The 26,313-nt window shown below is 36.9% G+C and overlaps 8 protein-coding genes across 8 annotated transcripts; 3 read left to right on the forward strand and 5 right to left on the reverse strand.

The window, feature by feature from the left end:
• Positions 1 to 60: 60 nt before the first annotated feature.
• UBP12 (putative ubiquitin-specific protease UBP12) lies at positions 61 to 3,666 on the reverse strand (the record flags this gene model as incomplete). Its single annotated transcript, XM_003678276.1, has 1 exon — positions 61 to 3,666. The coding sequence occupies one exon, from the start codon at positions 3,664 to 3,666 to the stop codon at positions 61 to 63; it is 3,606 nt and encodes a 1,201-aa protein (XP_003678324.1).
• A 393-nt stretch (positions 3,667 to 4,059) lies between these two features.
• Positions 4,060 to 6,810, reverse strand: PHO90 (SPX domain-containing inorganic phosphate transporter; the record flags this gene model as incomplete). The annotated part of the gene is made up of 1 exon (XM_003678277.1): positions 4,060 to 6,810. One exon carries the CDS (start codon positions 6,808 to 6,810, stop codon positions 4,060 to 4,062), a length of 2,751 nt encoding a protein of 916 aa, XP_003678325.1.
• A 3,925-nt stretch (positions 6,811 to 10,735) lies between these two features.
• Positions 10,736 to 12,463, forward strand: NCAS0I03160 (sugar porter family MFS transporter; the record flags this gene model as incomplete). Its single annotated transcript, XM_003678278.1, has 1 exon — positions 10,736 to 12,463. The coding sequence occupies one exon, from the start codon at positions 10,736 to 10,738 to the stop codon at positions 12,461 to 12,463; it is 1,728 nt and encodes a 575-aa protein (XP_003678326.1).
• Positions 12,464 to 12,983: 520 nt separating this feature from the next.
• NCAS0I03170 (uncharacterized protein) lies at positions 12,984 to 14,744 on the reverse strand (the record flags this gene model as incomplete). The annotated part of the gene is made up of 1 exon (XM_003678279.1): positions 12,984 to 14,744. One exon carries the CDS (start codon positions 14,742 to 14,744, stop codon positions 12,984 to 12,986), a length of 1,761 nt encoding a protein of 586 aa, XP_003678327.1.
• Positions 14,745 to 15,070: 326 nt separating this feature from the next.
• NCAS0I03180 (uncharacterized protein) lies at positions 15,071 to 17,338 on the reverse strand (the record flags this gene model as incomplete). Its single annotated transcript, XM_003678280.1, has 1 exon — positions 15,071 to 17,338. One exon carries the CDS (start codon positions 17,336 to 17,338, stop codon positions 15,071 to 15,073), a length of 2,268 nt encoding a protein of 755 aa, XP_003678328.1.
• Positions 17,339 to 17,659: 321 nt separating this feature from the next.
• On the reverse strand, positions 17,660 to 18,148 carry NCAS0I03190 (uncharacterized protein; the record flags this gene model as incomplete). Its single annotated transcript, XM_003678281.1, has 1 exon — positions 17,660 to 18,148. One exon carries the CDS (start codon positions 18,146 to 18,148, stop codon positions 17,660 to 17,662), a length of 489 nt encoding a protein of 162 aa, XP_003678329.1.
• A 4,975-nt stretch (positions 18,149 to 23,123) lies between these two features.
• On the forward strand, positions 23,124 to 23,720 carry NCAS0I03200 (uncharacterized protein; the record flags this gene model as incomplete). The annotated part of the gene is made up of 1 exon (XM_003678282.1): positions 23,124 to 23,720. One exon carries the CDS (start codon positions 23,124 to 23,126, stop codon positions 23,718 to 23,720), a length of 597 nt encoding a protein of 198 aa, XP_003678330.1.
• Positions 23,721 to 23,792: 72 nt separating this feature from the next.
• Positions 23,793 to 25,499, forward strand: NCAS0I03210 (sugar porter family MFS transporter; the record flags this gene model as incomplete). Its single annotated transcript, XM_003678283.1, has 1 exon — positions 23,793 to 25,499. The coding sequence occupies one exon, from the start codon at positions 23,793 to 23,795 to the stop codon at positions 25,497 to 25,499; it is 1,707 nt and encodes a 568-aa protein (XP_003678331.1).
• Positions 25,500 to 26,313: the final 814 nt, after the last annotated feature.

Below are 26,313 nucleotides of genomic sequence, written 5' to 3' on the forward strand. Positions count from 1 at the left end.
TCTCCGTATACGACATGCACTTTTATGAGTCGACATCTAATAGACTTTGATTTCATCATTTTATACAGAATCCTTCTCAAGCGTTTTATCCTCCGTATCATCAGAAGACGTAGTCGAAGTAGTAGGAGATAGAGAAGCTGATGGAGTGGAATAAACCTTTTTAATTAACCTCAATTTCTTTCTCCCAGCATTTGTCTCATCAGTAATTGGATCATCTATCTCCATTTTACCAACTTCTAAACTTTCATTACTATAATCAGACGATCTTCTTGTACCACTTGAACCATCATTGCGTGTCAAGTCCACACCCTCTTTTTCCTTCCCATTACTAGAACTACGTTTTGTTGTTGTATCTGCATCAATTTCTTCATCAGTAACATCTTCCAAATCTTCTTCTTCTTCGTCGTCAGTTTTATTGGTTTCATATATGACACGTTGCTTCTCATGTATCTCCTTGATGGCAAGGTCATACTCAATACGAGACTGTTTTACTATTTCACCTAATCTACTATTCTTTAAGGACTCTGGGCATGAACGACGCAAATAGAAAAGCAAATAAGCTGCGCCAGTAATACTATTTTCCGCCACGGTTTCTGTAACACGAGAATCATCGAAATAATACCATTTACCATCAGTTGAATTCTTAGCATAGGCTGTATAATGACCACCACCGAGACCACCATAATGATTGTCCACAGCAATTAAATCATAAACGTTGCCTCTAGGGTCATCTTTATAAACTAAATGTTCCGAGATATCGAAATCTGTGATTGGGAATTGAACAACATCATCAATTTTATCACTGAATGATTGTTGGTTCTCAAATCTCTTTAGATGTATCAATAGAACGTCAGGTGCGTTCCATAGTTGAATTTGCTTAGTAGCTTGTCTATGTTCTTTACAGGTTGGACAGTACCAGGAATCATTGAGACTGAGAATTTCGGGTTTGGAGAACAAATTTAAACAGTCATTTAAAGTAATTTCTTTATTCTTCTCTTCAAGATCCTTCTTCCTTTGTTCTTCTAACTCTTTATTATTCAAGATGGCCATATTTTCCCAATTTATCACCTTGTCTTCTGTAAATGCCGCTTGTATTCCATCTTCATTCCATTCACAGATTATTATAGTATTCTTATCAATAATCGTAGGTAGTTCTTTCTCTTCTTTTTCTAGATTTTCTTCAGGTGTTATATCTTTGTCTGATGTAACATCCGTGTGGTTCTCTTCTGGTTCAGCTTGTTCAGTATCAAGCATTGTGCATTCATTCTTACTTTGTTCAACTTCATCATTATTTGTCTCTTCTGTATTATTACAATGGTCTGAATCTTCATTATTGCTACTGTTATCATCCATTATTACATCATCCTGTTTGGGTTCCAACGAGGTATACTCGTATATGTCTCTTACTATAGGGGTTAAGACGGTCGACATATTCAAAGCCTTATGGTAATTGATTCGTCCTCGCGGTATACATACCTGACTTTCATTATTAGTAGAATGATTTTTGTTACCTTCGTCATGGATTTTAATCGTAAATAAATTATCCGAGCTTGAACCCTTGGAGACGCTATATTTAACAATATCGTTATACTTCGTCATATCAAAGCCTGGATATTTTTCATTTATGAGCGGTAAGTCAACAACATTAGGATATTCATCAAGTTCCGTAAATGGAAATGGAATAAATCCACCACTGAGATGAAAATACATTTGTTGTAGCTTGTATCGAATCAAAGTAGGGTTAGCGACTTCATTCTCATGCAGTGTTAAGAAAAAAGGAATACCAAAATATGTTGGTCGTGTCGATTCTTTTTCAAATTTTGTATTTAATACAGGAACAACAATATCGTTAGGATTAATGGATAATTCGTAAAATACCACATTATCATTTTCAGCTATTAATTCTTGAAGTGGTAGAAATTTTGAATTTGACTCTGGTGACTCGTAATTCGTATAAAACTGATTATTAAATATTTCACAACCAAATAAGTTAGCTGGATCTATTTCTGCACAAGTTGCAACATAGTTCTTCAGCTCTTCGTAAGATGATGACTTCGGTAATTCCACCTCTAAAATACAAGGTGGAGCATTTAGAGGGAATATCTTTATATGAGAGTGCCACATGGATTTTACTGGAAGGGGGAGAGTTAGATCATTATAAGGATCGAAGGTAATTGAGATATTTTGACATTCAGGACATTCTAGTGTCGACTTATAGAGACCCACAAACAGATCTGTAATAACTGAATCGTTTCTTAATAAGTGCGCCTTCCATGTATCGTCGGCTAGCTTTTTCACTATCCTGAAGTCATTTAAATCAGCCGTTGAAGGTAAAGACGGTTTTTCAACATAAGGCTTCTTATCTATCCTATTAAGATCCTCATGTAAACTGTCCAATAAGAATGCTAAAAATTCTTGGGAATCTTGTTGTAGGTATCCTGAAAACATGGAGTTAAAATGACCTATTGTTGCTTTGAAATGGTTGGGAGCATAAGCACTGAATTGAACTAACTTATCGCCAAACAAGCATCGTATTAACTCACTAAAAGCTTCTGCAACATGGCCTTGATATCCTAGTGGGTTATCAGTATTTAGTTCTTTTTCATACCCACTATACAGAAAATACTCTCGAAAAACTGGAATATGGGTTATACATTGAAGAGCTGAATTCATGTAACAAGTATTTCCTAAATTGACTAATCCTGTTATCTCTAACGAAGGAACCAAATCATTATATATGAAATAGTTTGATAGCCAATGATAGTTCTTATTATGTTGTTCGGTCTCGATTACAAGATCACCACTAGCTATATTCAGATTTTTTAACTGATATGTCAACATTTGTGGTGTCACTCTGGTTAAAACAGGTAAAGACATAAACTGCAAAGGAGTTAGATAATATTGCGTATCTAAAACACCGTTATTGTCATTTCTTTGGACATCTTTAACATACCAAATCCTAAACGATGCCTGTTTGTTATCCAATTCGGAATGCAATGCAAAAAATTTCTGTAAAGTTTTTGACACTATCTCCTTCATAGTTGCCAGTCTACTGCTTGTAAAAATATTAGGAGTTCTATGGTGTTCTCGCGAAGGTGCTCCATTCTCTGTCAAATAATGGAAACGAAAAACGCACCTGTTATACTCAGTTATTAATGAGTCTGACTCTTCATCATGTACCAAAAATGTAGAAACTGGCTCTGATCCTGGTGCTAAACCATACCATTCATATAATTTCTTGAAGATAGGTTCTGTAATAGACATATACGGACATTGGTTATAATCTACCAAAATAAAATTTTCATAGTCGGTACATATTGTTGATGTATTGATAGGACCAAGTTGTTCTGATTTAATAATATTAGGATCGCAAAACTTCTCATACCACAATTTAGGGATAATATACACTATATCTCCTTCACTGCTCTTCTGACCTTCTAACAGTTCTGCAATTATATCCCTTTGCGCCTTCAAATCAGGATACGTAGTGGTAGTATTTGCCTCATGTTCGTCTGTGGATACTCGCACAATGTCATCTGGTTTAGGTAAGATATTCTCGTTTTCGTTTGATTGAGATGATCGACCCTCATCGGAGACGTCATCAAACAATTGTACTAGTTCTTCTGATTGCGAACTACTTTCATTTTCCCCATCAATGCTAAGCATCTTTTGAACTACTATTTCAGATGATTAGGTGAATCGACCTTCAAAATGTTAATAAAGCACGTAAGATGCCCTTCGTTGGTCCCTTTGCCAAGTTTTCATTAGTAACAGGATTTTTTTGGTAGTCCCCTTCGGAAAATTTTTCTGTCAGTGTTTACTTCTCGGTCCGAATTCCTCGGCGGCAGTATAATTCACCGACACGAAAAGATGACTTATGATGTTGAAAGACTCATTTATTTGTGCTGAATAATCCATTATGTGTTGGAGTAAAACACTTCATAACTAGGAATATACAAAATCTTTTGGAATTATATTATAAAATTAACTTATAAACATGCTTTATGAAATATATGCGTTGTGTAGAATCTATTATGCTTGTTTCTAAAATGGAAGAGATCAGCTGGTTGCTACACCCTTTAAGACAGACGTCATCACACCATATCCCAGGGTGATAACACAAACAAACGCCATGAGAGATGCAGGTACACCTCTAGTTAAAAATGTCATCATATTCAAATATCTGTTACCTTTACTATCTGTCATCGAAATGGCAGTAACATTAGGGAAACCAGATGATGCCAACCCCATACCACATGATGATAATAATGCACAGCCAAACACCAAGATTGGTGCAGCTTTTGGATCTGTTAATTTATCACCCACTTCTTGAACCAGTGGAATAATAATAATGGCAGAAACGGTGTGTGAAACAAACGTACCGACCACCAACATCAATATACCAAAAATACAAAGGATAGCCATAACTCCATCATTTTCAATCTTCTTCTGCAAAGCAGTGGCAATTGTTACTAGTAAACCAGAAGATGAAACGGCTTTCCCAAGTGCAATACCACCCATTGCTAAGATAACGATAGACCATGGAAAAGTATTCAAATCCTTTGTGGATAACAGCCCAGTACCGAAAAATAAAACAATTGGAAGGACAGCAATCAGACCTGAAGAACCGAATGCACCTTCAATTTGAGCTTCGACACACCATAGAATAATGGTCATAATTGTAACAAAAATCACATAATATTGTTTTAGACTAAATCTAGTTCTTATTGGTTTGAACTTTGTTAACTTGGTTCTGTTGATCTTAAATGTGAGACACATCAAAATCCAACAGCATATTAGTGCTATAATACCAGTAGGCAATGCGACAGCAAAGAATTGACCCCAACCAATACCATATGGTTTTAGGTACTGCATAGAGATAATATTTTGAGGGGATGAAATAGGAGATGACATACCACCAACATTTGCAGCTAGTGCAACACCCATAACCAAAGCTTTAGCAAAATCATTTGATGCATCTAGTGGATCTAATAGAGGTTTTAATAATGCATATGTCAAAACTGGAGCTGCGACGTTGGAAATCCACATAGATAAGAAAAACACAACTCCCATAGCCATTAGCAAGACGTTTCTTGGTTTGGTCCCTGCAGCAGCTAGTAACCATGATGCAACCACTTTTGCCACATTGTATTGGGAAAGAACCTCACCAAGGGTGAAACCAGCTAACAATATCATAATTGTAGAAGACCACATAGCTGCCAAAATTGTACTGGATGCGTCAGCAGCAGCCATAACGCTGCCATCTGTATTCTTTAAAACTTTGAACAAGACAGTTAATAGTGGAACAAGGAACGCCGTGATATGTAATGGAATAGCTTCACTTGCCCATAGGAAAGCAACACATTCTACCAAAGCCATACATCTACCTTCAACCGGGTCGTTAAATGTCTTGATACCTAGTAGAACACCTGTTACAGTGATAATAAATGCAATTTTAAAAGATTTCCAAGTAAAGAATAATTTTGGGACACTTAGTTTCTTAATCGTGACATACTTCAAATTGATTGGTCTTGGTAAAACCCAGCTATAATATTCTAATTTTATCTTAGCCAAAAGAGAAGCATTTGGATCAGTACCTTCCAAATCAGTAGCAATCTCATCATTGTGTGATAGCAAGCCAAGCATGTCTTTCCATGTGTTACTTCTCTCCCAGACGATATGATCATGTAACAAAGACTTCAATTCCTTCTTACAATTTTCAATATTTGTTTGTTGGCCTGTTATTATGGCGTAAAATTCTACCAATTGGGTGATCTTTTTGCTTAATTTAAGAGTAGTATCTTTTTGAAAAATATAAGTGTCTTTGAAGAATTCTTCCGTTTGAATCATTTCATCTCTTATGTTCAAATGTAAAACTTTATCACATTTTTTAGTAATTTTATTAAAACCAAGACGATTCAACTCAATAAATGATTTCAATTGACATAAATCGATATATAAGTTGGTGATTGATTGCTTTAATAACGATGTCTTCTGAGATTTGATGTTAAATTGAGAATAATTTAGCAAGGCAGTATGATCCTGTGCATCATCATTAAATTCACCGTAATCTCCTTCTTCATCATCGTCATCATCTTCATCATCTGCGTCATTGACGATATCGTGTGTACCCTCCCGTTCGATGGTAACTTCATTTCCATCAGCAGCAAGGTGCGGTACTGCATCATCCTCATTTGGGAAAAAATCAATATTCAACTCTCTTGGTGAGACACCTTCCTTCTCAAGGTCTTTCACCAAGGCAACGAATCTTTGATCAAATTTCGCTTCCATTCTCTTGTAAAAGTCATCCACCTTCAATTTCTCCACAGTTAGGCTATTCATGAATGTATCATAAGTATTAAATAAGGTCTTAGCATCACTGGACTCTGAAGAACGACGAGACTCAAAGATCTTATCATGAGCCTTCTTCTTAAATTCAGAAAACCTTGAAGTTGGTTCGAGTGTGTTCGCCCCGGCATTATGTGTAAGATCATTCAACTCAAAGGTCTCCTCTCGTACCATTTCATCGGGCTTTAAACCAGGCTTTATTTCGTTATCGTTCTCCGTTAACGACACGTTGGAGTCAACTCCATTTTTAAATAATTTGTTCTTCAATTTAGCAGCAAAGGCCTTAGGAGATGATTTCCCAGTTATGGTAGCAGTCTTATCATCTTTGGAGGCGCCACCTTCAGTTAAATTCAGCTCATCCGTTTGTAGTGTGTATATTAAATTTTTCAGTTCGTTGTAATCAACATAATGATTTTGCCATTCCGGGACCGCATTATATTTCAGAAAATGGGAGAATCTCATTGCAATTGACTTCAAGCAGCTAATTTCTATTGTTATTCAAGGAATGAAACAATGGAAGTGTCAAATTCTTTAATGTTTTGTTTTATAATGAAGTTGCTAATCATCGATGCCTTTTTTTTTTTGCAACTTTTTGATTTCGAGAAGCCATGCCTCGCTAAAAGAAACAAAAAGCAACGTGGCCTGCGCAGTTTCTTAGGCCCACGTGGAACACCAATTAAATGAAAAAGGTGCGGCTTAGCTTACGTAAACCGATCGATTAAGGAAAGTGGGGCAAATAAATCAAAGATGTCACTAATTAAGAGAGAGTAGCCTGTAATTTGGGGAAAGAGAAACTGGATCACAAGTGAATAGATAGGTAGTTACCTCTCCCCTTAAAGAAAAAGCATATTTTTTGGGGTATTGTTGTCTTACAAGTGGAAAACACAGTGGGTTGAACTTGAATATTTTCTAGTTTGTAAACATTGGAATACTTCTGATATACTGTTAAAAGTTTGGGGAAATTAGCTGGATAAAATTAAATTTTCAATTAATGTTTATTTGGATTACTATTTTAAAGATTATTTTTAATCATTAATTTCTATCATTAATCCTTAAAAGTTTTTTCTTAAGATAAATAAAAAAAAAATTCTTTTTGGATGTTTAAACCCAGAAATACATTAAAAAAGAAAGTGGAGATTTGGTTACAGTATTTGTTATTCTTGGTCAGTAGTTTAGCTCGTCCTGTGTAAAACTAGTTATATTTGGGAAAAGAAAAAAAACTTAAAAACCATTCATTTTCCTATAAAGACTTGAGTTTAATGCCTTCAAAATTGACCCTGTACAATGATACTTAATAGATGAAGAGTGGTATTTTGGTGAATTTTGTTGAGAAGCGCTCATACGGCCTTGTTAAGAAAAAGCATATTGAAAAAGACGGTTTTAATTTAGCAAGACAACCAATTTTTTTATTACCATTACCTAGAGCAAGAACAATATATAAACGGCATGCTCATTTTTTCCTATAGCTAACTCTCTGAATTTTGACGTTCTAGAAGGAGTGTACCAAATAAAAACCCAAGCAATCAGTAACAAAACCATTTAATTCTAATTGAAAAATTATACATCTTAGAAAGAAAGTAGTACGAATAATAGAAATCGGTTTGAGAATGTTAAGGTCAAATGTATGATAAGGAAGCAAGATATGACCACCTCCATTGTAGGACTACCAAGGGAGAAATCAAACCTTCCCAGGCTAATTCTCATGACTCTTATTGTTGCCACTGGTATCATCACAGGAGGAAATATAATCTCTCGAAAATTGTAGAGGCCCGCAAATATAAAAGTTGCAAGGGATTAATGAGTATTTCTTTCTTTTAAGACCATGTAACTGTGAAAAAATTATTTACACAACAAAGTTCCTAGCCCAAGAAATAGGCATGCTTTTAACAGAAAATGCCCAGCAGCCTCGTTGGAATATTTACCGTATTAGTCACGAATAAATTAGCTTACCAGTGCTTTGAAAAATGAATATACACATAAAAGAAAGTCATTAGAGGCATGTATTCTTTTGGCTTTTGACTCTAGTACAGCATCATTCCAAAGGGATACACATTCTTTTTTTCCTTGAATGTCTATAAATAATATAGTGCAAGTATAATAACTCTATTAAAAATGACAAAAGAATAAACAGTTTCTGTAGTATGCCATAAATTTCTACATGACTTTCATATGTACTTTAATTAATTAGACCTTTCTTCTGTCGGATAAACCAAGAGACTTTGATTTTCCTTCGAAACTTGGTTCATCTTGAGAATAATTTTGTCCTTCCAGGTACAATTTAATATATTACAGGAAATTATGGAAAAACTTGGAGTTTTTTGTGCAGGATAAGAGGGCTTTACCTTGATGATAACTTTGCCTTCAATTCTTCTCGGAAAATTAATGAAATGTAGACGAAAAAGGATTCGATGAGTATTTTTCTTTCCTTTCATGAAGGATGAAAAGGCCAACCTAAAAAAAGCGCTACAGCTCAAGAAGATGCACATCCTAGCACATAGAGATGTACGTATGGAAGTAGGTCCGAACGGTACCCAACTGGAAAAACCGGTCCTTCAAACAGGCACATTCTTCAAGAGACTGGTTCGTACGCATGTGACTTAGAGAATAGAACTGAAGTCACTGGTACGCGCCTATACTTTAGGAGTGGGGCGTTAGATTAGGGTAAAATAAAAGGTCGTTCATACGAACAATATTACCACCAACGAGACTCTGCCGTAGCAAGGATGCAACCTTTGGAAAGTATATACGCAAAAAAAACAGAACTCTCCTCTTCCATCTTAAAATTCAATAGAATAAAAGTTTTATTTTTTGAGGGGAAATTTTTTTGCCGATCTTTCATGCCAGAAAGCAAGCTTAATGACAGGTTGAGAAACGTTATTTTATCGTTACACGGGCGCATGTCATCCGTCCAGCATTCCTTTCTCGTACGTTCTTTTCACTGGAGTACACCCCTTAGCTTCTGTTGCAGTTAAACTACTACACTTTCTTCAGGAAGGAACCGAGAGCAGCTGTACGGCTTCCCTCACAAATTTCTGCTGTTGTTCTTGTTCTCGGAGCACTGTGTTCCATCGAGAAAAGCAGCTGGACAAAAAAAAACATGCCGAGAATACCCGACTCCGTGCCGTGGTGCTCCGAGGTGTTGTTCTTCCAATTTATCCGGAACGCCTGGACGATGTTCCTCTCCGTGAAGTCGATACAATAGAAACCTCATCGAACTTGCACGCTATTAATGGGTTGTTAATACCTACTAGTTAAATAGATACTATCGAAAAAAAACAAAGAATCACAAGAAATGTGTTGGCAACCAATTTGTAGCTTGCCAATTAACCTTTTCCGGCTTTACTAGCTTGTAAATCACCTCTTGTCTAGAAAGTTTTGCCTTTATTGACACCTGCTCCCTCGCATTTACTCGAACTATGGTAATGTAAAAATTTCTCCAGAAGTTAGCACTCCGTATCTATCCTGGAGTATTCCGGAGGTCCAAATAGTAGTGGGGTACATAGGGATAGACACTACCCCAGAAATTCCTAAGCAAGTATGCTCGTAAAAGGTAGAACTAAGGGATCAATCACTTCCTATCTAAGGCGAAACCTCTCAGTTCTACCGGTAGTGACATGTTATCAACTCCCACTGTGTCCCGAGGTGCACGATGCACACGGATTTGTGGGGTCCCATTATTGCAAATGTTACCGCAGAAGCACTAATTACAAAGACAAACCGTTTGTATTTTGAGAAAAGTTGCTGTTCTAGACTCCCCTTGGAGCCATCATTCCTCTCGTATATCCACTCCGTCTCCTTAATATTAGTGGAAAAGTACCAACTGTTGCTTCCCACGTTGTTTCACTCCGAGCGGTTCGGATCTTTGTCCTCCGTCGAGCTTACGTATTCTCTTCGCACTCTTTGAGGGGCTTCGGAGGATGTTTTTCCGAGCAACTTCTTCCCACAGAACACACCGCGCAAGTCAAAATTCCGTAAAAAGCAATTCAATAACAAATAACTTTTCACTTTAGTTCTTGCCAGCAAATCTCATCAGCCCTTTACAAAGTTAGTAGTATCAATGAAGTTGCTTACTCCTCCTTCTGGCTGCCTTGAGGATCTCTGCCGGCTTACAGTAATCCGTTGCTTCAAACTCCTTTTCCGAATATTCAACTAACAACATGGAGCAGGAAGCAAACCCCACGAACTCCACATTATTTTCAGCTATTTCATTCTGGGGATGGCAGTTGGATGCTTGTTGGAGTATATAAGTACCAAAGAAACGGTTCAATTTAGAAGTTATAATTATGTTCTTCCTTCTTATCCTATTTCAATTATAAGAAAAAACCATCAAGGAAACATTGATTAATAACCAATATATCCTTTCCCTTCATCAATTAATAATACAATTATGAATACAGACAACTCTGTTGCTGACCCAAACGTCGCAACTGAACACATCAACGATGAACCTTTGAACGATTCCGCTTCTGGTTCCCATTCCGTCTTGGAAGCTCAATCCAACAAGGATGATGATGAAGAAATTAAGAACTACGGTGAAGATGGAGAAATTGCTCCAGCTGAAATGCCAAAGAAGCCAGCTTCTGCTTACGTTACAGTCTCCATTTTATGTTTAATGATCGCCTTCGGTGGTTACGTTTACGGTTGGGATACTGGTACCATTTCTGGTTTCGTTGCCCAAACTGATTATGTGAGAAGATATGGTCAAAAGAAAAAGGATGGTACTTACTACTTATCCAAGGTTAGAACTGGTTTGTTACTTGCTATTTTCAACATTGGTTGTGCTATCGGTGGTTTATTATGGTCCAGACTTGGTGATATGTGGGGTCGTAGAAAGGCTTTAGTTTTCGTCACCACTGTTTACATGATTGGTTTGATTATTTCCATTGCCGCCGTTAAGCACTGGTATCAATATTTCATTGGTAGAATTATCTCCGGTCTAGGTGTCGGTGGTATTGCTGTCTACTCTCCATTATTGATTTCTGAAGTTGCTCCAAAGCATGTTAGAGGTACTTTAGTCTCCTGTTACCAATTGATGATTACCTTGGGTATTTTCTTAGGTTACTGTACTAATTTCGGTACCAGAAACTACTCCAACTCTGTTCAATGGAGAGTTCCATTAGGTCTAGGTTTCGCTTGGGCTTTGTTTATGATTGCTGCTATGTTCTTCGTCCCAGAATCTCCACGTTACTTAATCGAAGTTGGTCAAATGGAAGAAGCTAAGCGTTCTGTTGCTCAATCTAACAGATTGACTGTTGATGACCCATCTGTTATTGCTGAAGTTGAATTCTTAACTGCAGGTGTTGAAGCTGAAAGAGAAGCTGGTTCCGCCTCATGGATGGAATTATTCCAAACTAAGGGTAAGATTTTACACAGAGTTATCATGGGTATTATGATTCAAACATTGCAACAATTGACTGGTGCAAACTATTTCTTCTTTTACGGTACTTTAATTTTCGCTTCCATTGGTATGAATGATGGTTTCAAGGCTTCCGTTGTCATTGGTATTGTCAATTTTGCTTCCACTTTCCCAGCTATTTACATTGTCGATAGATTTGGCCGTCGTACCTGTTTATTATTTGGTGCCGCTGGTATGATTTGTTGTATGGTTGTCTTTGCTTCTGTTGGTGTCACAAGATTACATCCAGATGGTGATCAAAATGGTGTAGCTTCAAAAGGTGCTGGTAACTGTATGATTTGTTTCACCTGTTTCTTCATTTTCTGTTTCGCTAATACCTGGGCTCCATGTGCCTACGTTATTGTCTCTGAATCTTTCCCATTGAGAATTAAGGCTAAGGGAATGGCTCTTGCTACTGCTGCTAACTGGATGTGGAATTTCTTATTAGGTTTCTTCACTCCATTTATTACTGGTGCTATTAACTTTTACTATGGTTACGTCTTCATGGGTTGTTTGTGTTTCTCCTGGTGTTACGTTTTCTTCTTCATTCCAGAAACCAAGGGTTTAAGTTTGGAAGAAGTCAACACCATGTGGGAAGAAGGTGTTTTACCATGGAAGTCTTCAGAATGGGTTCCTCCATCTAGAAGAGGTGCTGATTATGATGCTGCTGCCATGGCTACTGATGATAAGCCATTATTCAAGAGAATGTTAGGTAAATAAACAACTTTCCTTTCCTAACTTTACTAACTTTTAATGATTTCAAGTTTATTTTTCTCAATTAATGCTATTAAACTTTTTAATATGGTATATTTTTATTATATACTTTTTCATACATATGAATAGATATATTTCTATGTTCAATATTTTCCTTTTCTTTATAAAGTTAATTATATAAACGTAAGATTAAATTAGTTGTTACTTAACCTAACCTAAGCTGAAAGAACGATGAAAAACTTATAATTTTTGCTTCAAAATATATGATGTGTCCCTTCTCTCATATTCTTGATCGTCTCATAATATGGGATAGCTATTATGGAGTCAAATTTTAATCCGTTAGATAAAATTCTTCATCTTTGTGTTTGTTAAAGAATAGTGGCAAACCTTGAGTGTAGTTAACTGAATAATGTATAGTTGAAATAATATTAATAAATTAAAATGCTAGGTATTAAATAATGCAGGTGTTATATATATATGCTATGAAAGTGAAAAAAATCTATGAAAATGCTTGTTCTGCAGAAAGTCACACGAAGAAACTAATGAGAAGAATGGAAAATGAAAGTAATGATTTTCCATCCAAAGAAAGTACGTTAGCACCATTATAATGCTTAATTTGGGATGTTGAAGTTATTGACTTGTCAGATGTTGTAGTGAATGTAGGTAAATTTGAAGTAAGAGTTGTAGCCCTAGAATTCTTGGAAGGTGATGATTTTGAAAGAGTAGTCGTCACTGGTCTAATTGACTCAACTGATGTTTCTAGGACCGTGAATGTCGTTTTCATTGTAGTCGTTAAACTTATGGAGGATTTTGGCTTTACTGCCACCGCACTTGGAGTAGAAGATGGTCTTACAAACATCATTGCGGCTAGAGAAACTTTACGCCTTGGGCTCGTTGATTGAGTTGGCTTCAAAAGAGTAATCGATTTCAATATGTCGGTTGTTTCGGTTGCACTTACCAAAGAGTCTGTATCGACAAAACTTATTGGTTTCAAAGAAGAACCGGGATAAATTGATGAAGTGCAATTAATTACCGAAGATGATACAGATTCAGTTGAGGTAGTGTAATGAGTAGATTTCTTACTGTCAGAGATTGAAGTAGTTAAGTCTGTTTGAGAAGTGTAATGAGCCTTAATCGAGCTTGGATAAGTCGAATTGGATACAGAAGATAAAATAGTTGTAGAAGAATTAGTATATCTCGTCTGAATCGTAGAATTTGGACTAAAACTTGTGGTATTCCAATAGACCCTATGAGCTGAGTCGATAGAGTTAGATTCAGTTGAAGTTAACCTAGTTGAAGTTAACCTAGTTGAAGTTAGATATGGAGAATCACCCGTAACGCAGTTAATACATGATGAGGACACAGATGAACTTGGGTGACCTGAGTTAGTGGATGATGTAAGAACCAAAGGTGGTAGGTAATTGGAAGTAGTTGATGGTCTCGATACTGCCTTTGAAATGGAAGGAGAAGCACTTGATCCAGGATAGGAAGTAGTAGATTGTTTTGATACTGCCTTTGAAATGGAAGGAGAAGCACTTGATCTAGGGTGGGAAGTAGTAGATTGTTTTGATACTGCCTTTGAAATGGAAGGAGAAGCACTTGATTTAGGGTGGGAAGTAGTAGATTGTTTTGATACTGCCTTTGAAATAGAAGAAGCCGACGATGGGGTCGAAGTTATATCGACCGAAGCGTGCAAAGATGGTGTTGAACTAAACTCAGAGTTTGAATTGACGGAGTTTGATGTTAAAGTAGTTGTGACAGCTGATGGTGTTGTTTCCACAAAACTAGTTGAAGTAGTTTCCACTGGTGTAATAGGTGGAAGACGTCTTCTTCTATCAAAAGTAGATAAATTGATCGAGGAAACTGGATACTGTGGAGTATGAGACTGCGAATTTGAGACAACTGAAACGACTGGAGTTGTTTGAGATAATGTGGTTCTCCAGGCGCTTGTACTAGAAAAGGTAGAATTATGGTAACGTGCCGATGTTGGATGAAACAAAGTTGATGATATAATTGAACTGCTTGGTTCTGCAGATGTATTTACGACCAAAGATGAAGTTTCATCTATACTTGACGTGAAAGTTCTCGAAGAAGTCTGTAAGCTTGAAGTAGAAGCAAAACTAGTACTAGATTCAAAACTAACTGTATCTAAAGAGCCAGATGTTGGAGAACTTAAGACAGAAGCAGGTCTAGAAGTAGAGATGGAAACCAACGTATCGGTGAAACCAGAAATGGTTGAGTTAATAAACGTCGATGCTGAATAGGAGTGAATAGTAGAAGAAGACATAGAGTTAGAGAAACTTGAATCCGAAAATCCTGAGACTGAATAACTCAAAGTAAAAACTTGAGGTAGAAGTTGACACACTAGAAGTTGGGTAACTAGCAGTAGATGAAGTTAAGTTCATGGAACTAGAGGTTGGATAACTAGCAGTGGATGAAGTCAAGTTCATGGAACTAGAAGCTGGATAACTTGAAGTAGAAGAAGTTGGGTAACTAGCAATAGATGAAGTTGAGTTCATGGAACTAGAAGCTGGATAACTTGAAGTAGAAGAAGTTGAGTTCATGAAACTGGAAGTTGGGTAACTAGCAATAGATGAAGTTAAGTTCATGGAACTAAGAGGTTGGATAACTAGCAGTGGATGAAGTTAAGTTCATGGAACTAGAAGTTGGGTAACTTGAAGTAGAAAAAGTCAAGTTCATGGAACTAGAAGTTGGATAGCTTGAAGTGGTAACAATTGTATTCAAATAGACAGAAGCTGGAGAACTTGAAGTAGAAGAAGTTGGGTAACTAGCAATAGATGAAGTTGAGTTCATGAAACTGGAAGTTGGGTAACTAGCAATAGATGAAGTTGAGTTCATGGAACTAGAAGTTGGGTAACTAGCAGTAGAAGAAGTCAAGTTCATGGAACTAGAAGCTGGATAACTTGAAGTAGAAGAAGTTGAGTTCATGGAACTAGAAGTCGAGTAACTAGCAGTAGAATAAGTTGAGTTGATGGAACTAGAAGTTGAGTAACCTGAAGTAGAAGAAGTTGAGTTCAAATAGCTGGAAGTTGGGTAACTAGCAGTAGATGAACTCAAGTTTATGGAACTAGAAGTCGAGTAACCTGAAGTAGAAGAAGTTGAGTTCAAATAGCTGGAAGTTGGGTAACTAGCAGTAGATGAAGTCAAGTTTATGGAACTAGAAGTCGAGTAACCTGAAGTAGAAGAAGTTGAGTTCAAATAGCTGGAAGTTGGGTAACTAGCAGTAGATGAAGTCAAGTTTAGGAAACTAGAAGTCGAGTAACCTGAAGTAGAAGAAGTTAAGTTCATGGAACTAGAAGCTGAATAACTTGAAGTAGAAGAAGTTGGGTAACTAGCAATAGATGAAGTTGAGTTCATGAAACTGGAAGTTGGGTAAGTAGCAATAGATGAAGTTGAGTTCATGGAACTGGAAGTTGAGTAACTAGCAGTAGATGAAGTCAAGTTCATGGAACTAGAAGCTGGATAACTTGAAGTAGAAAAAGTCAAGTTCATGGAACTAGAAGTTGGATAGCTTGAAGTGGTAACAATTGTATTCAAATAGACAGAAGCTGGATAACTTGAAGTAGAAGAAGTTGGGTAACTAGCAATAGATGAAGTTGAGTTCATGGAACTGGAAGTTGCGTAACTAGCAGTAGAAGATGTCAAGTTCATGGAACTAGAGGTTAGATGACTAGTAGTAGAAGAAGTCAAGTTTATGGAACTAGAAGTTGAGAACCCCGAAGACACACCCGAAGTTAAATAGCTTGAAATATCACTTGAGACTTGTTCAGTTGTAATTGAAGCAGTTGAAATAACAGAGGGAACTGAACTGGAGGTAGTTGTATCCAAGTCGCTAGAAATTAGATAACTTGAGGTGTGGTAGCTAGTTTTTGAGCTAGAGACAACACTAGATATCGTCGAATTCAAAAATCTAGAAACTAGATAACTCGAAGAACCATAACTTGAAGATGGATTACTTGAGATAATCGATGTTGTTGGAACACTTAATTTGTTCGAGCTATATGAAGTAGATGTTGAACTTGAAACTTGAGATGAAGCACCAGTTGATGTAGTATAATCTGAAGTTATAACGGTTGAGACAACTGTTGCAATTGAAGTATAATATGTTGAGGTGGAAAGTATCGAAGTTGATGTTGATGTCAAAACGTCCGAAGATATTTCCCCGGAGGAAGACGTCAATTCCGCAGCGCTACTTGAAAATTTTGTATTAGAAGGAACAATGGAACTTTCGCGTGTTAAACTGCTTTGGCCCACAGTACTAACTAAAGAGGTAGAGTATGTTGGATTGGTTAATGAGGAAGAGCTACCGTGGTTAACTTGATTAGAAGATGTAACAGATACATATGATGAAACATAACTAGATGATTCCAATGAGCTGATAATATCGGTTGAACTAGAAGACTGAACTGGAGTTTTACCACACCCTTCATTACAATCTATTTTCCAATAGTACCCTGGGAAATCTGTTTGAGAGTTACCTTGATTATCGTAATTGTTACAACCAGTCATAAGATCGAATGAAGTTGTCCCCCAAACCCATGTATCGGCATAAGCCCAGGCATCACCTTGTAAATATTCGTATTGAATTTGGAAATTTGGAAGCCACACATTGCATTCATCCCTTTGAGTATCACCATATACTTGGAAAGTTGCTCTATAATCTGTTGGACTATCAATTAAATATGTGTTTTCATTTTTACCATATAATTGAACGGTACCCTTAGGTCCGTCAACACCAATAATCTTTAGGGAATACAAATATTTTAGATCAATTTGTTCGCTCCCTAAGACATGAATTGTAATTTCGTAGAGATCATCATGTAGCCAAACAACGTTTTCAATATCCATTGTATAGTGCATTATATTTTGAATTTGTCCATGCCATTCGAAATTCAACTCTGGACAACCATTAACAATAGATTGACAAAGTGCATTATCGTCTCTCTTTGAAAGGGTGAAGTTGGAGAGCTTATTATTGATGCTATGGCCTGTGTTATAAATAAAAATGATATTAGTAGTTTTGATTGCATTTTTATTCTATTTTGATTTGATTTGATTTAATTTAATTTGATTTGATTTGATCTGATATTAGATGAGATGATTAAGTTATAACACCATCATGTAAGATAGAACAAAGACACCATTATATAACCCATTATTTATAATAGAATAAATTTCTGCTTATACAATGAGGCTTTGATCTAGGTGGATAGAACAACCGGAATGAAGGCAAAGATTTGTCATGCTAAGTAAACCTTTGAGCAACATTCTGCAAATTTGGTGTGATATGCAGTAAACTTTCTCTACCCTCATCAATGAATCTGCATAATCACAAAAAAAATAGACAAAAAAACAAAAGGTCGACCGATAACAATCAACAATGCAAAGGAAAGGTGGCAAATGCAAAGAGGAACACTTTCTTTGAGATGCAAAGAGGAGAGGAATGTGATGATGGACGGAGAAAACTTTGTACGTTGTTTTCTCTGTAGAAGATTTTTCTTGTGCGTTCATACCACTTCTGTAGGAAAAGGAAGATCTCCTCTCTAGGAGAAGAAGCACGATTACGTTCCGTGACCGACTTCTTCTTCTGCGGCAGTGTTCTGGTGGTAGATTGGTAAGAGAAAAGAGGAGAAGTGCAATGCAGCGCGTTTTGGTGATCCATCTCCTCATTGATATCCCCTGCAGGGCATTGTTTGGCGTATAGTGCTGCGGGATCCTCGAGGCGATTAGATAATGGCGGATATTCACAATGAAAATCCGCCATTCTCGTACGGACAATGGTGATCCGCGGAAATAGACGTTCGGTTCTCGGGGATTTCCGGCTCGAGGGAAGAATTTTCCGTGGTAACAAAAACCGTACAGAGACTAATATAGCGCATTCTTCTCCTAAGATTTGATGACAGAGAAACGCAAGGATAGAAAAAGCTTTGATTTCTAAGAAATTAGTAAGGCAGAGAGAACCCGCCTACTGCGAACTTTCTTTGTCATGTTGATCTCTTTATCATCTCGCAGAATCTAGACGTCACAGTGCCTTGATTCCACTTACGATTGTCTCTTGATCTTTTGTTTTGACTACTCAGGAGTTTATGACTTTATATCCGGACGCTCCCTGCATTCATACGTTAATTTTTAAAGAAACAATGTTTGTTTTGTAAACATACAGTTTCTTCTTTTGGTAAAGATTGATTATGTTGCTAGTGACTATGTAATTCAAGTTGAAACAACGTACAACCTCCTGCAGCACTTGGGCAATCTTTGGAAAATCCTTTGTTTATTTCCTTCAAACCGGTAACGTAATTAACACGTAGATCCGAATAGAGAAATAACCATTGCAGAAGGGAGGGGGTAAAGGATTGGTTTAACTTTTATGAGCAACTTCACCACAACCGTTTTTTACCCCCCTAGAAGGATAATAAAGGTTATAAATGGAACAAGGAGTAAATAGAGTTTACGGAATAATAAGAGGTTTTTCCGCACCTGCATATTCAAGAATTTGGATCCTCTTGGTACATAAGCTTTTCATATGCACTCTTGAAGTTTGAAAAGTTTAGTTATCTCAAACAAGGGGGCTCTAAAAAAACCTAGACTACAATTAACTTGTAATATAAATCAATAAACCATGAGCGTGCCAACTAATTTTGTTTAGAAAAATTGTGCTTGTTATGTATATTTATCTATACATATATCAGTATATGCCATCAAACTTAATTTCTTCGTCATTATTTGATTTGCATAATCATATTTAATTCCCTCAGGTTTTTTTAAATAAAGGAAACCCCCCTTATTGAACTGACAAAATAACATGCATGGGCGGCAATAAAGAAGGGAGCTGGCAATATTCAAGTGTTACTAATGAAGAGAAATCCCAAATCCAGACGTCCAGCTTTTAGTATTACAGTGATATATATATATTTCTTAACCATTATTCACTGTCTTGAATGAAAAGTTATTAAAGGGAAATAAATTGTTTCATAGATCACTTTTTTGCTTGCTGTCAACTTGGAAAACTAATTAGGTGCAGAAGACGTAGAGGTGGAATTTCCGCGCTTATGAAAAATTGAAACAAGTTTAACAATCGCGCTTTTTCGTAAACAAAAAGATATCTGACCACTTTCTGACTGTAACAATGCATCCAAAGAACAATGAAAATCTCCGCGGAAATCATAATAATCGCCGCGGAAATCATAATACGGATACTCGGACTCCTGACACATCTATACAGGCACGCAAAAAAAGAATGGCCAGATTTTCATGAACAAACTCCACATGACAAAATTCATGAAGGAATTGAAAGCTGGCATGATTTTAGGCAAAAAGTGGTCTGCCCTTCAACCTAGAATGATAGTAGTAAGCAAATCAATGACGAGTAGTATTTGTGATGAAACCTAAATATCTCCCAATTAATTCAATATTCGCTGTATGAGGAACCATCTTAAAAACTGCTCCATTGATTAAAGATGGTCATCTTGTAAATCAATATGGTTGATTTCGATATTGTGAATTGAGTAGGAATGGCATTGATACAACCAGTATGGAGAAGAATAAGTCGTGCGTTAACAATTACTATTGTATTTCCCTTACGTTAAAGCTAAAGAGAACTTCTCATAAAAAGAACTATTGCAAAACTGAATGAATTGGAATTAGGACTGGTCCCGCAAATCATTTCACCTGTCTTAAACTTTGTAACTCATATTATTATGTGTAGGAAACAGTTATGGAGGATGTAAGAGGATACCTGACCAAAAATAAGTTGAACCAAACGGCCGTCTTTTTTTATGGAAACCAAACTGGAATTAGAGAGATTTTCCCTTTGGAAACGTATCAAAAAAGGGAATGTTTTGTAGATGCTATTTTTATACATTCAATTCCTTATATCTTTTACATGAATCTCCTTCATAGAGAACAACAAGCTTTACCGACAAACCTTCACTCTTTGGGTCAACAAACATCTGTTTCTTCAAGGAAGCCGAGCTGTATGCTATTTAAGAAATTGACAAACCAAGTGAAATTGTACGTAATGCTAACAAACGTTTGTACGCCACATCGAGTGGTGCTTTACTAGTAGTCAAGTGACTGTTTTGAAAACAGGAAACGGCTCTACGCGATCAACTCAATGATTTAACTTCTGAAATACATTCCCAACTAGATACAATTTTGTCGAATACTAATATCCTTCTAGATATTGAATATAGTGGCTACAAATTACACTGATGATAAGTTCCTATAGACAAGAGATCTCGAGGTTCTTCGGTTGAACACAGGATTATATACAGATACATGAAATAAATACCTGACAACTTTACAAAAGTTCCTGAAAGCAGCTTGGGCTCTCTTTTTGAGATTTCTTTGCTTAGCACCCTATCCCGGGGGACCTTTGACCCATGAGGGAAAGTGCTTCAGCTGAGAGACCTCTAAGTCGTATCCAGAATTCCGCTGACATGAAAGTAAGGGCGTTGAATAAGAAAAATACACCTGGATTGACAAATATGACAAAAGGAACAAGCAACAAAATCTTAGAAAAGCACCAATGTTTTTTTGATGCACAACTTCGAAGGAAGCATTTTATTGTATATATTGAACTAGTTTAGGATGTGTACTAAATTATTGTTTTGCGCAATAGCTACAGTAGCATAACCCCTAAATGTGAAACACAGTGTAAGGAAATAAATAATGCCAGGCAAATTTTGGAACAAGGGGACCAAGGAGACTAACCAAGGAGGAGAATCTTGACATTTTGCAGCTCATATCATTTTTCTTGAAGAACTTTACATTTATTACACAGGGAACGGCAAGTGTTAATAATGGACGGCACCGTTGTACCAACAATGCCTGCTGTGTGATACTGGTGTACTTCCCTTAATATGATTCAAAAGGCTTCATTCTTTATTTGAGTGTATTGCTTACTGGATCCTCGCTTGAAGAACAAGAGTATAGAAAAGAGAATGAACACTTTAGAACAGAAAATAGATTTTCTTTAGACTATACCCTTCCTCAACTTCAATGTAATCTAATTTCTAGCCTCTTACTTATTTTACCGGTATATTTTTCTTTCTAGGTCTTTTCCCATTTTAATAGTTTCCTGGCGGAGAAACCTCTGCAGCGCATTCCTTCAAAAAAATGACCGAGATCCGCTCAGTATTTGTTTTGAAACTTATAGCAGAGAGAAATATCAGAAGAAAGGAGTATACTTAGTTATTATCTCTAATGCTACCTAAAAGGTGATCCCTTGAAGACAAGGAAGGCAATGTTCGGTAATTAAAGCTGTGTGCATCAGTATGTCGTCGTTAGGGACCAAATTTTTGAGCATAGACAGAAGTTTCCTCACTTAAAACATGCTGAGGATATCCGCCTATTATTTCCTGCGAAAGTGACTCGTGGTTCCTTAAAACACCAAGAACGTGCCTAAAGAATGAGTTGAACGAACGTTCTGTTAGAGGAGGGCTCATTACAGAGCTACCAAACAGCTTATATGATGTCAGGTAGCTTCTAGGTGGACTCTTTACATTGCCTTTGGTATAAACTTGGACGTGATACTAAGTAGTTTCGGAACCGATGAGGATTCTTCTCACTAACTATATCAGACCAGTTTTTAATGCTGACAATGTTGCCTATTTTTTTTATTAGGTAATTGTCGCCATGTCTCCACACTTTCCAAACGAACTAAAATTTTCAAAGCAAACATTATCTAAAACTGTTGTGAAAAACTGAATTTTGGCATGATTATATCGTAAGGAGATATACTTTTGTTAATTTAATGGCTTGATGATGTTTCCAAACTCAAATCTGCTGGCTAAATTACTTGCAATGGAACTAAATATCTAACCGTCCAAATTAATGATAAATGAAAAAATATCTTTTTTTTTCTTTCAAAAACACAGGCCTATATCTTCACATAGTTTATTGTCATTGTACACACCCTAACGTGCTTTAAAGTAGGCCGGGAAAGTAATATTATATCTTACCTTTTGCTTCCCACATGCCTCTCGTCTCTGCAGGCCTTGATTTTTATTCACCTTTTCGTTACTTGAAATTAAATCATCACACCTGTACTCCACCCCAAGACTCTAAGCCTATTACTACACCAGGAAATTCGTATGAGTGTTGGAAAAATGGGAACTTTTTTTTAAAAGCTGGTTTCATAGGTCAGCCCAATTGGCCCATAACTGTCAAAAAAAAATTTGTTACCAATAAGTGTTCAACAAGTGCCCCATTAGGTACGCCATGGAAGCAGCAGCATAGAAGAAATGTTAGAACCTAGGAATATTTTATCTGCACGTCCGTACCAAGATACCTTGTAATATTCCATAACCTTGGGAGGGTGGAAATCCTAGAAGCTTAAAGAAATCAAGATGACGCTAGATGAATAAGATTACGACCCCAAATATGAAAAGGTGGTCAACTGAACGAAAAGGAATGAACCCCACACCAATTGAAACTACTAACCCCGATGGCTTCCTAAAAACTTAGAGGATGCCAGCTCAGAAGCGTTTACGTAAACATCGTTTGAATTGCAAAACAACAACAACTGTCATCAGGTGAGAAGCACCCGTACGCACATTTTTGTTGACGAGAATGACTCTAATCAATTTGCCATTCAATTTTTCTTCTGTGCGACTAATTACTGATTAGAGTTTTCGCATGGACCATGTTTATCGGGAAAAGGAAGAAAAAAGTCTTTCTCGAGCACTGCGGTGTTTCTTTTTGTCTCGTTTGCGGGCGGGACATTTGTCGAGGAATTTCCCCAGATTATTTGGAATTGTCGTCTCCCTTTTTCCCTTACCATGCATATTGGAAAAACCCTTTGTGCGCAAATTCCTCTTGGTCCCTTAATGGGCTTCCTCTATTCTTCCGCGGCCAAAAAGAAATTTTGGTGGAGAAGGGGTGCGAAATTTACCGAGCCCGCGGATTGCCACAGAAAATGCCGTGCAGACGGAAAATCTGGGGAAAAAGCAATTCCCCACACAAAAGGACCACCCCGCAACTCCCCATTATCGCATTAAGAATCCAGACATTTCACAGCGGCTCTGCGGCTGCTTCTTTGTGTCCCAACATCTGTCGTCGAGCTTTATTGCTTTTACGCCGAGGATTTGTTCCCTCGAGAAACTTTTTGTTCCTTCTTTTCTTTTTTGGAAGCTATTTCAAACAATTCCAAATATTTGATATAAAAAGGATACTATATTCCATCCAGGAGATTCAATTGTTGTTTGTGCTTTCACTTCTATTCTTAATGTCTTTCCTTTAATAATAAACCAAAAGCATTCTTTACTAGCAATTGTATCATCCACATATATTTGCTATTTGCTAACTTAAAAAAATGTCTGAAGTTGCTGAAAATACTGCTACACCAGAGGTTCCTCAAACCTCAGGTACACAATCTATCTTATCAGAGAACTCAATTAAAGCTGAAAACGAAAGTTTTAAAGAAAACAGTGATGAGGGCAACGAAGTTGTCGTTGAAATTCCAAAGAAGCCAGCTTCTGCCTACGTTACCATTTCTATATTTTGTTGTATGATTGGTTTTGGTGGTTTCATTTCCGGTTGGGATACTGGTACCATTGGTGGTTTCTTGGCCCATCCAGATTATTTAAGAAGATTTGGTCAACATCACAAAAATGGTACTCATTATTTCTCTAACGTTAGAACCGGTTTAGTCGTTTCTATCTTTAACATTGGTGGTTTATTCGGTTGTTTGATTCTTGGTGACTTGGCTAACAGAATTGGTCGTAAGATGGCCTTGGTTGCTGTCGTTGTCATTTTCATGGTTGGTATTATTATCCAAATCGCTTCCATTGACAAATGGTACCAATATTTCATCGGTAGAATTATCTCCGGTTTAGGTGTTGGTGCTATCTCCATTTTCTCCCCAATGTTGCTATCTGAAGTTGCTCCAAAACATTTAAGAGGTACTTTAGGTTCCATGTATCAATTAATGGTTACTGCCGGTATTTTCTTAGGTGATTGTACTAACTACGGTACCAAGAACTACGATAACTCTGTCCAATGGAGAGTCCCATTAGGTCTATCCTTTGCCTGGTGTTTGTTTATGATCGCTGCCATGTTCTTCGTCCCAGAATCTCCACGTTACTTGGTTGAAGTTGGTAAGATTGAAGAAGCTAAGAGATCTATTGCTACTTCTAACAAGGTTTCCATGGATGATCCAGCTGTTCAAGCCGAAGTTGATTTGATTAGCTCCGGTGTTGAAGCTGAAAGATTAGCTGGTAATGCCTCATGGGCTGAATTATTCTCCACCAAGGGTAAGAACATTCAAAGATTATTCATGTGTTGTATGCTACAATGTCTACAACAATTGACTGGTTGTAACTATTTCTTCTACTATGGTACTGTTATTTTCCAAGCTGTCGGTATGAAGGATTCTTACCAAACTGCAATTGTCTTCGGTATTGTTAATTTTGCCTCCACTTTTGTCGCTTTATATGTCGTTGATCGTTTCGGTCGTCGTAAGTGTTTAATGTGGGGTGCCGCTGCAATGGTCTGTTGTTATGTTGTCTACGCCTCTGTTGGTGTTACTCGTCTATATCCAGATGGTATTAAGCATAAGGATACTAACTCCTCCAAGGGTGCTGGTAACTGTATGATTTGTTTCTCATGTTTCTTTATTTTCTCCTTTGCTTGTACCTGGGCTCCAATTTGTTGGGTTGTCGTTTCTGAATCCTTCCCATTGAGAATTAAGCCAAAGGGTATGGCTTTAGCTAATGGTTGTAACTGGTTCTGGAATTTCTTAATTTCTTTCTTCACTCCATTTATCACTGGTGCTATTAACTTCTACTACGGTTACGTCTTCATGGGCTGTATGGTCTTTGCTTACTTCTACGTCTTCTTCTTCGTTCCAGAAATGAAGGGTTTGACATTAGAAGAAGTTAACGAATTATGGGAAGATGGTGTCTTGCCATGGAAATCACCAGACTGGGTTCCTTCTTCAAGAAGAGGTGCTGATGTGGATATGGATGCTTTCCAAAAGGATGATAAGCCATTATTCAAGAAGATGTTTGGTAGAAAGTAATTTTAATTTTAATGACCCCTCACTACTTTTACTTAATACATAAATTTCAAGATAAAAAATAATATAATACAATAAATTTAATTTAAGCCTTTTGTTCGTTTATAATGAATGAATTTCCGATATATTGACCAATACTGTTTAAATATCGGCGCTCTGCATCTGTAGCGTTTGGTAATAAGGACAAAAATGAAGAAAAGATTGCCCATGTCCTAAAAAAAAAGCTGTAAGATGGATACTCTTCATGCTTCTAAAGTTCTCAATAGCCTTTTCTTGGAATGCAAGGGATCGAAGCATCCTTCAAATTTCATTTTAATACCTTCTTTGGGGCAATATGGGAGGAAATGTACTTTTGGCGATCTGGATAAAAGAGATAAGGAATGTAGATATCTTCACAGTAACCAAACCAATGAGAATGAATGTCTTGAGTGTTGGATGAACAAGTCGAAACTACAATCAAAGGTGAGAAAGTAAGTCTTGATTTATATTTGATGGAAAACATATTTTTATGTTTCTGTCGTCACAAATTGGAAATAAACCGAGCATGAGGGCTGAGAACATTCACCGTTTCATATTTCCATCGATTTATTCAAAAATGATAGTTAACAAGAAGAGTGGACTAAACACAAACCCGAAAGATTTTGTTTTATGACTCATTGGAATTGCATTGTTAAAAGTCATGACCATGTATTTTCATTCCAGAATGCTATAGAATTTTTCAGTTGCATCGTTTATGTAAAAATTTCGGACAGTAGAGGCCCGTAAAGGCTCGAAAAGTGCGTGACCGCCTTATTTATAAGTAACATTTTCTGTTATT

Source organism: Naumovozyma castellii, chromosome 9 (assembly GCF_000237345.1).
Source record: "Naumovozyma castellii chromosome 9, complete genome".
Lineage (NCBI taxonomy): Eukaryota > Fungi > Ascomycota > Saccharomycetes > Saccharomycetales > Saccharomycetaceae > Naumovozyma > Naumovozyma castellii.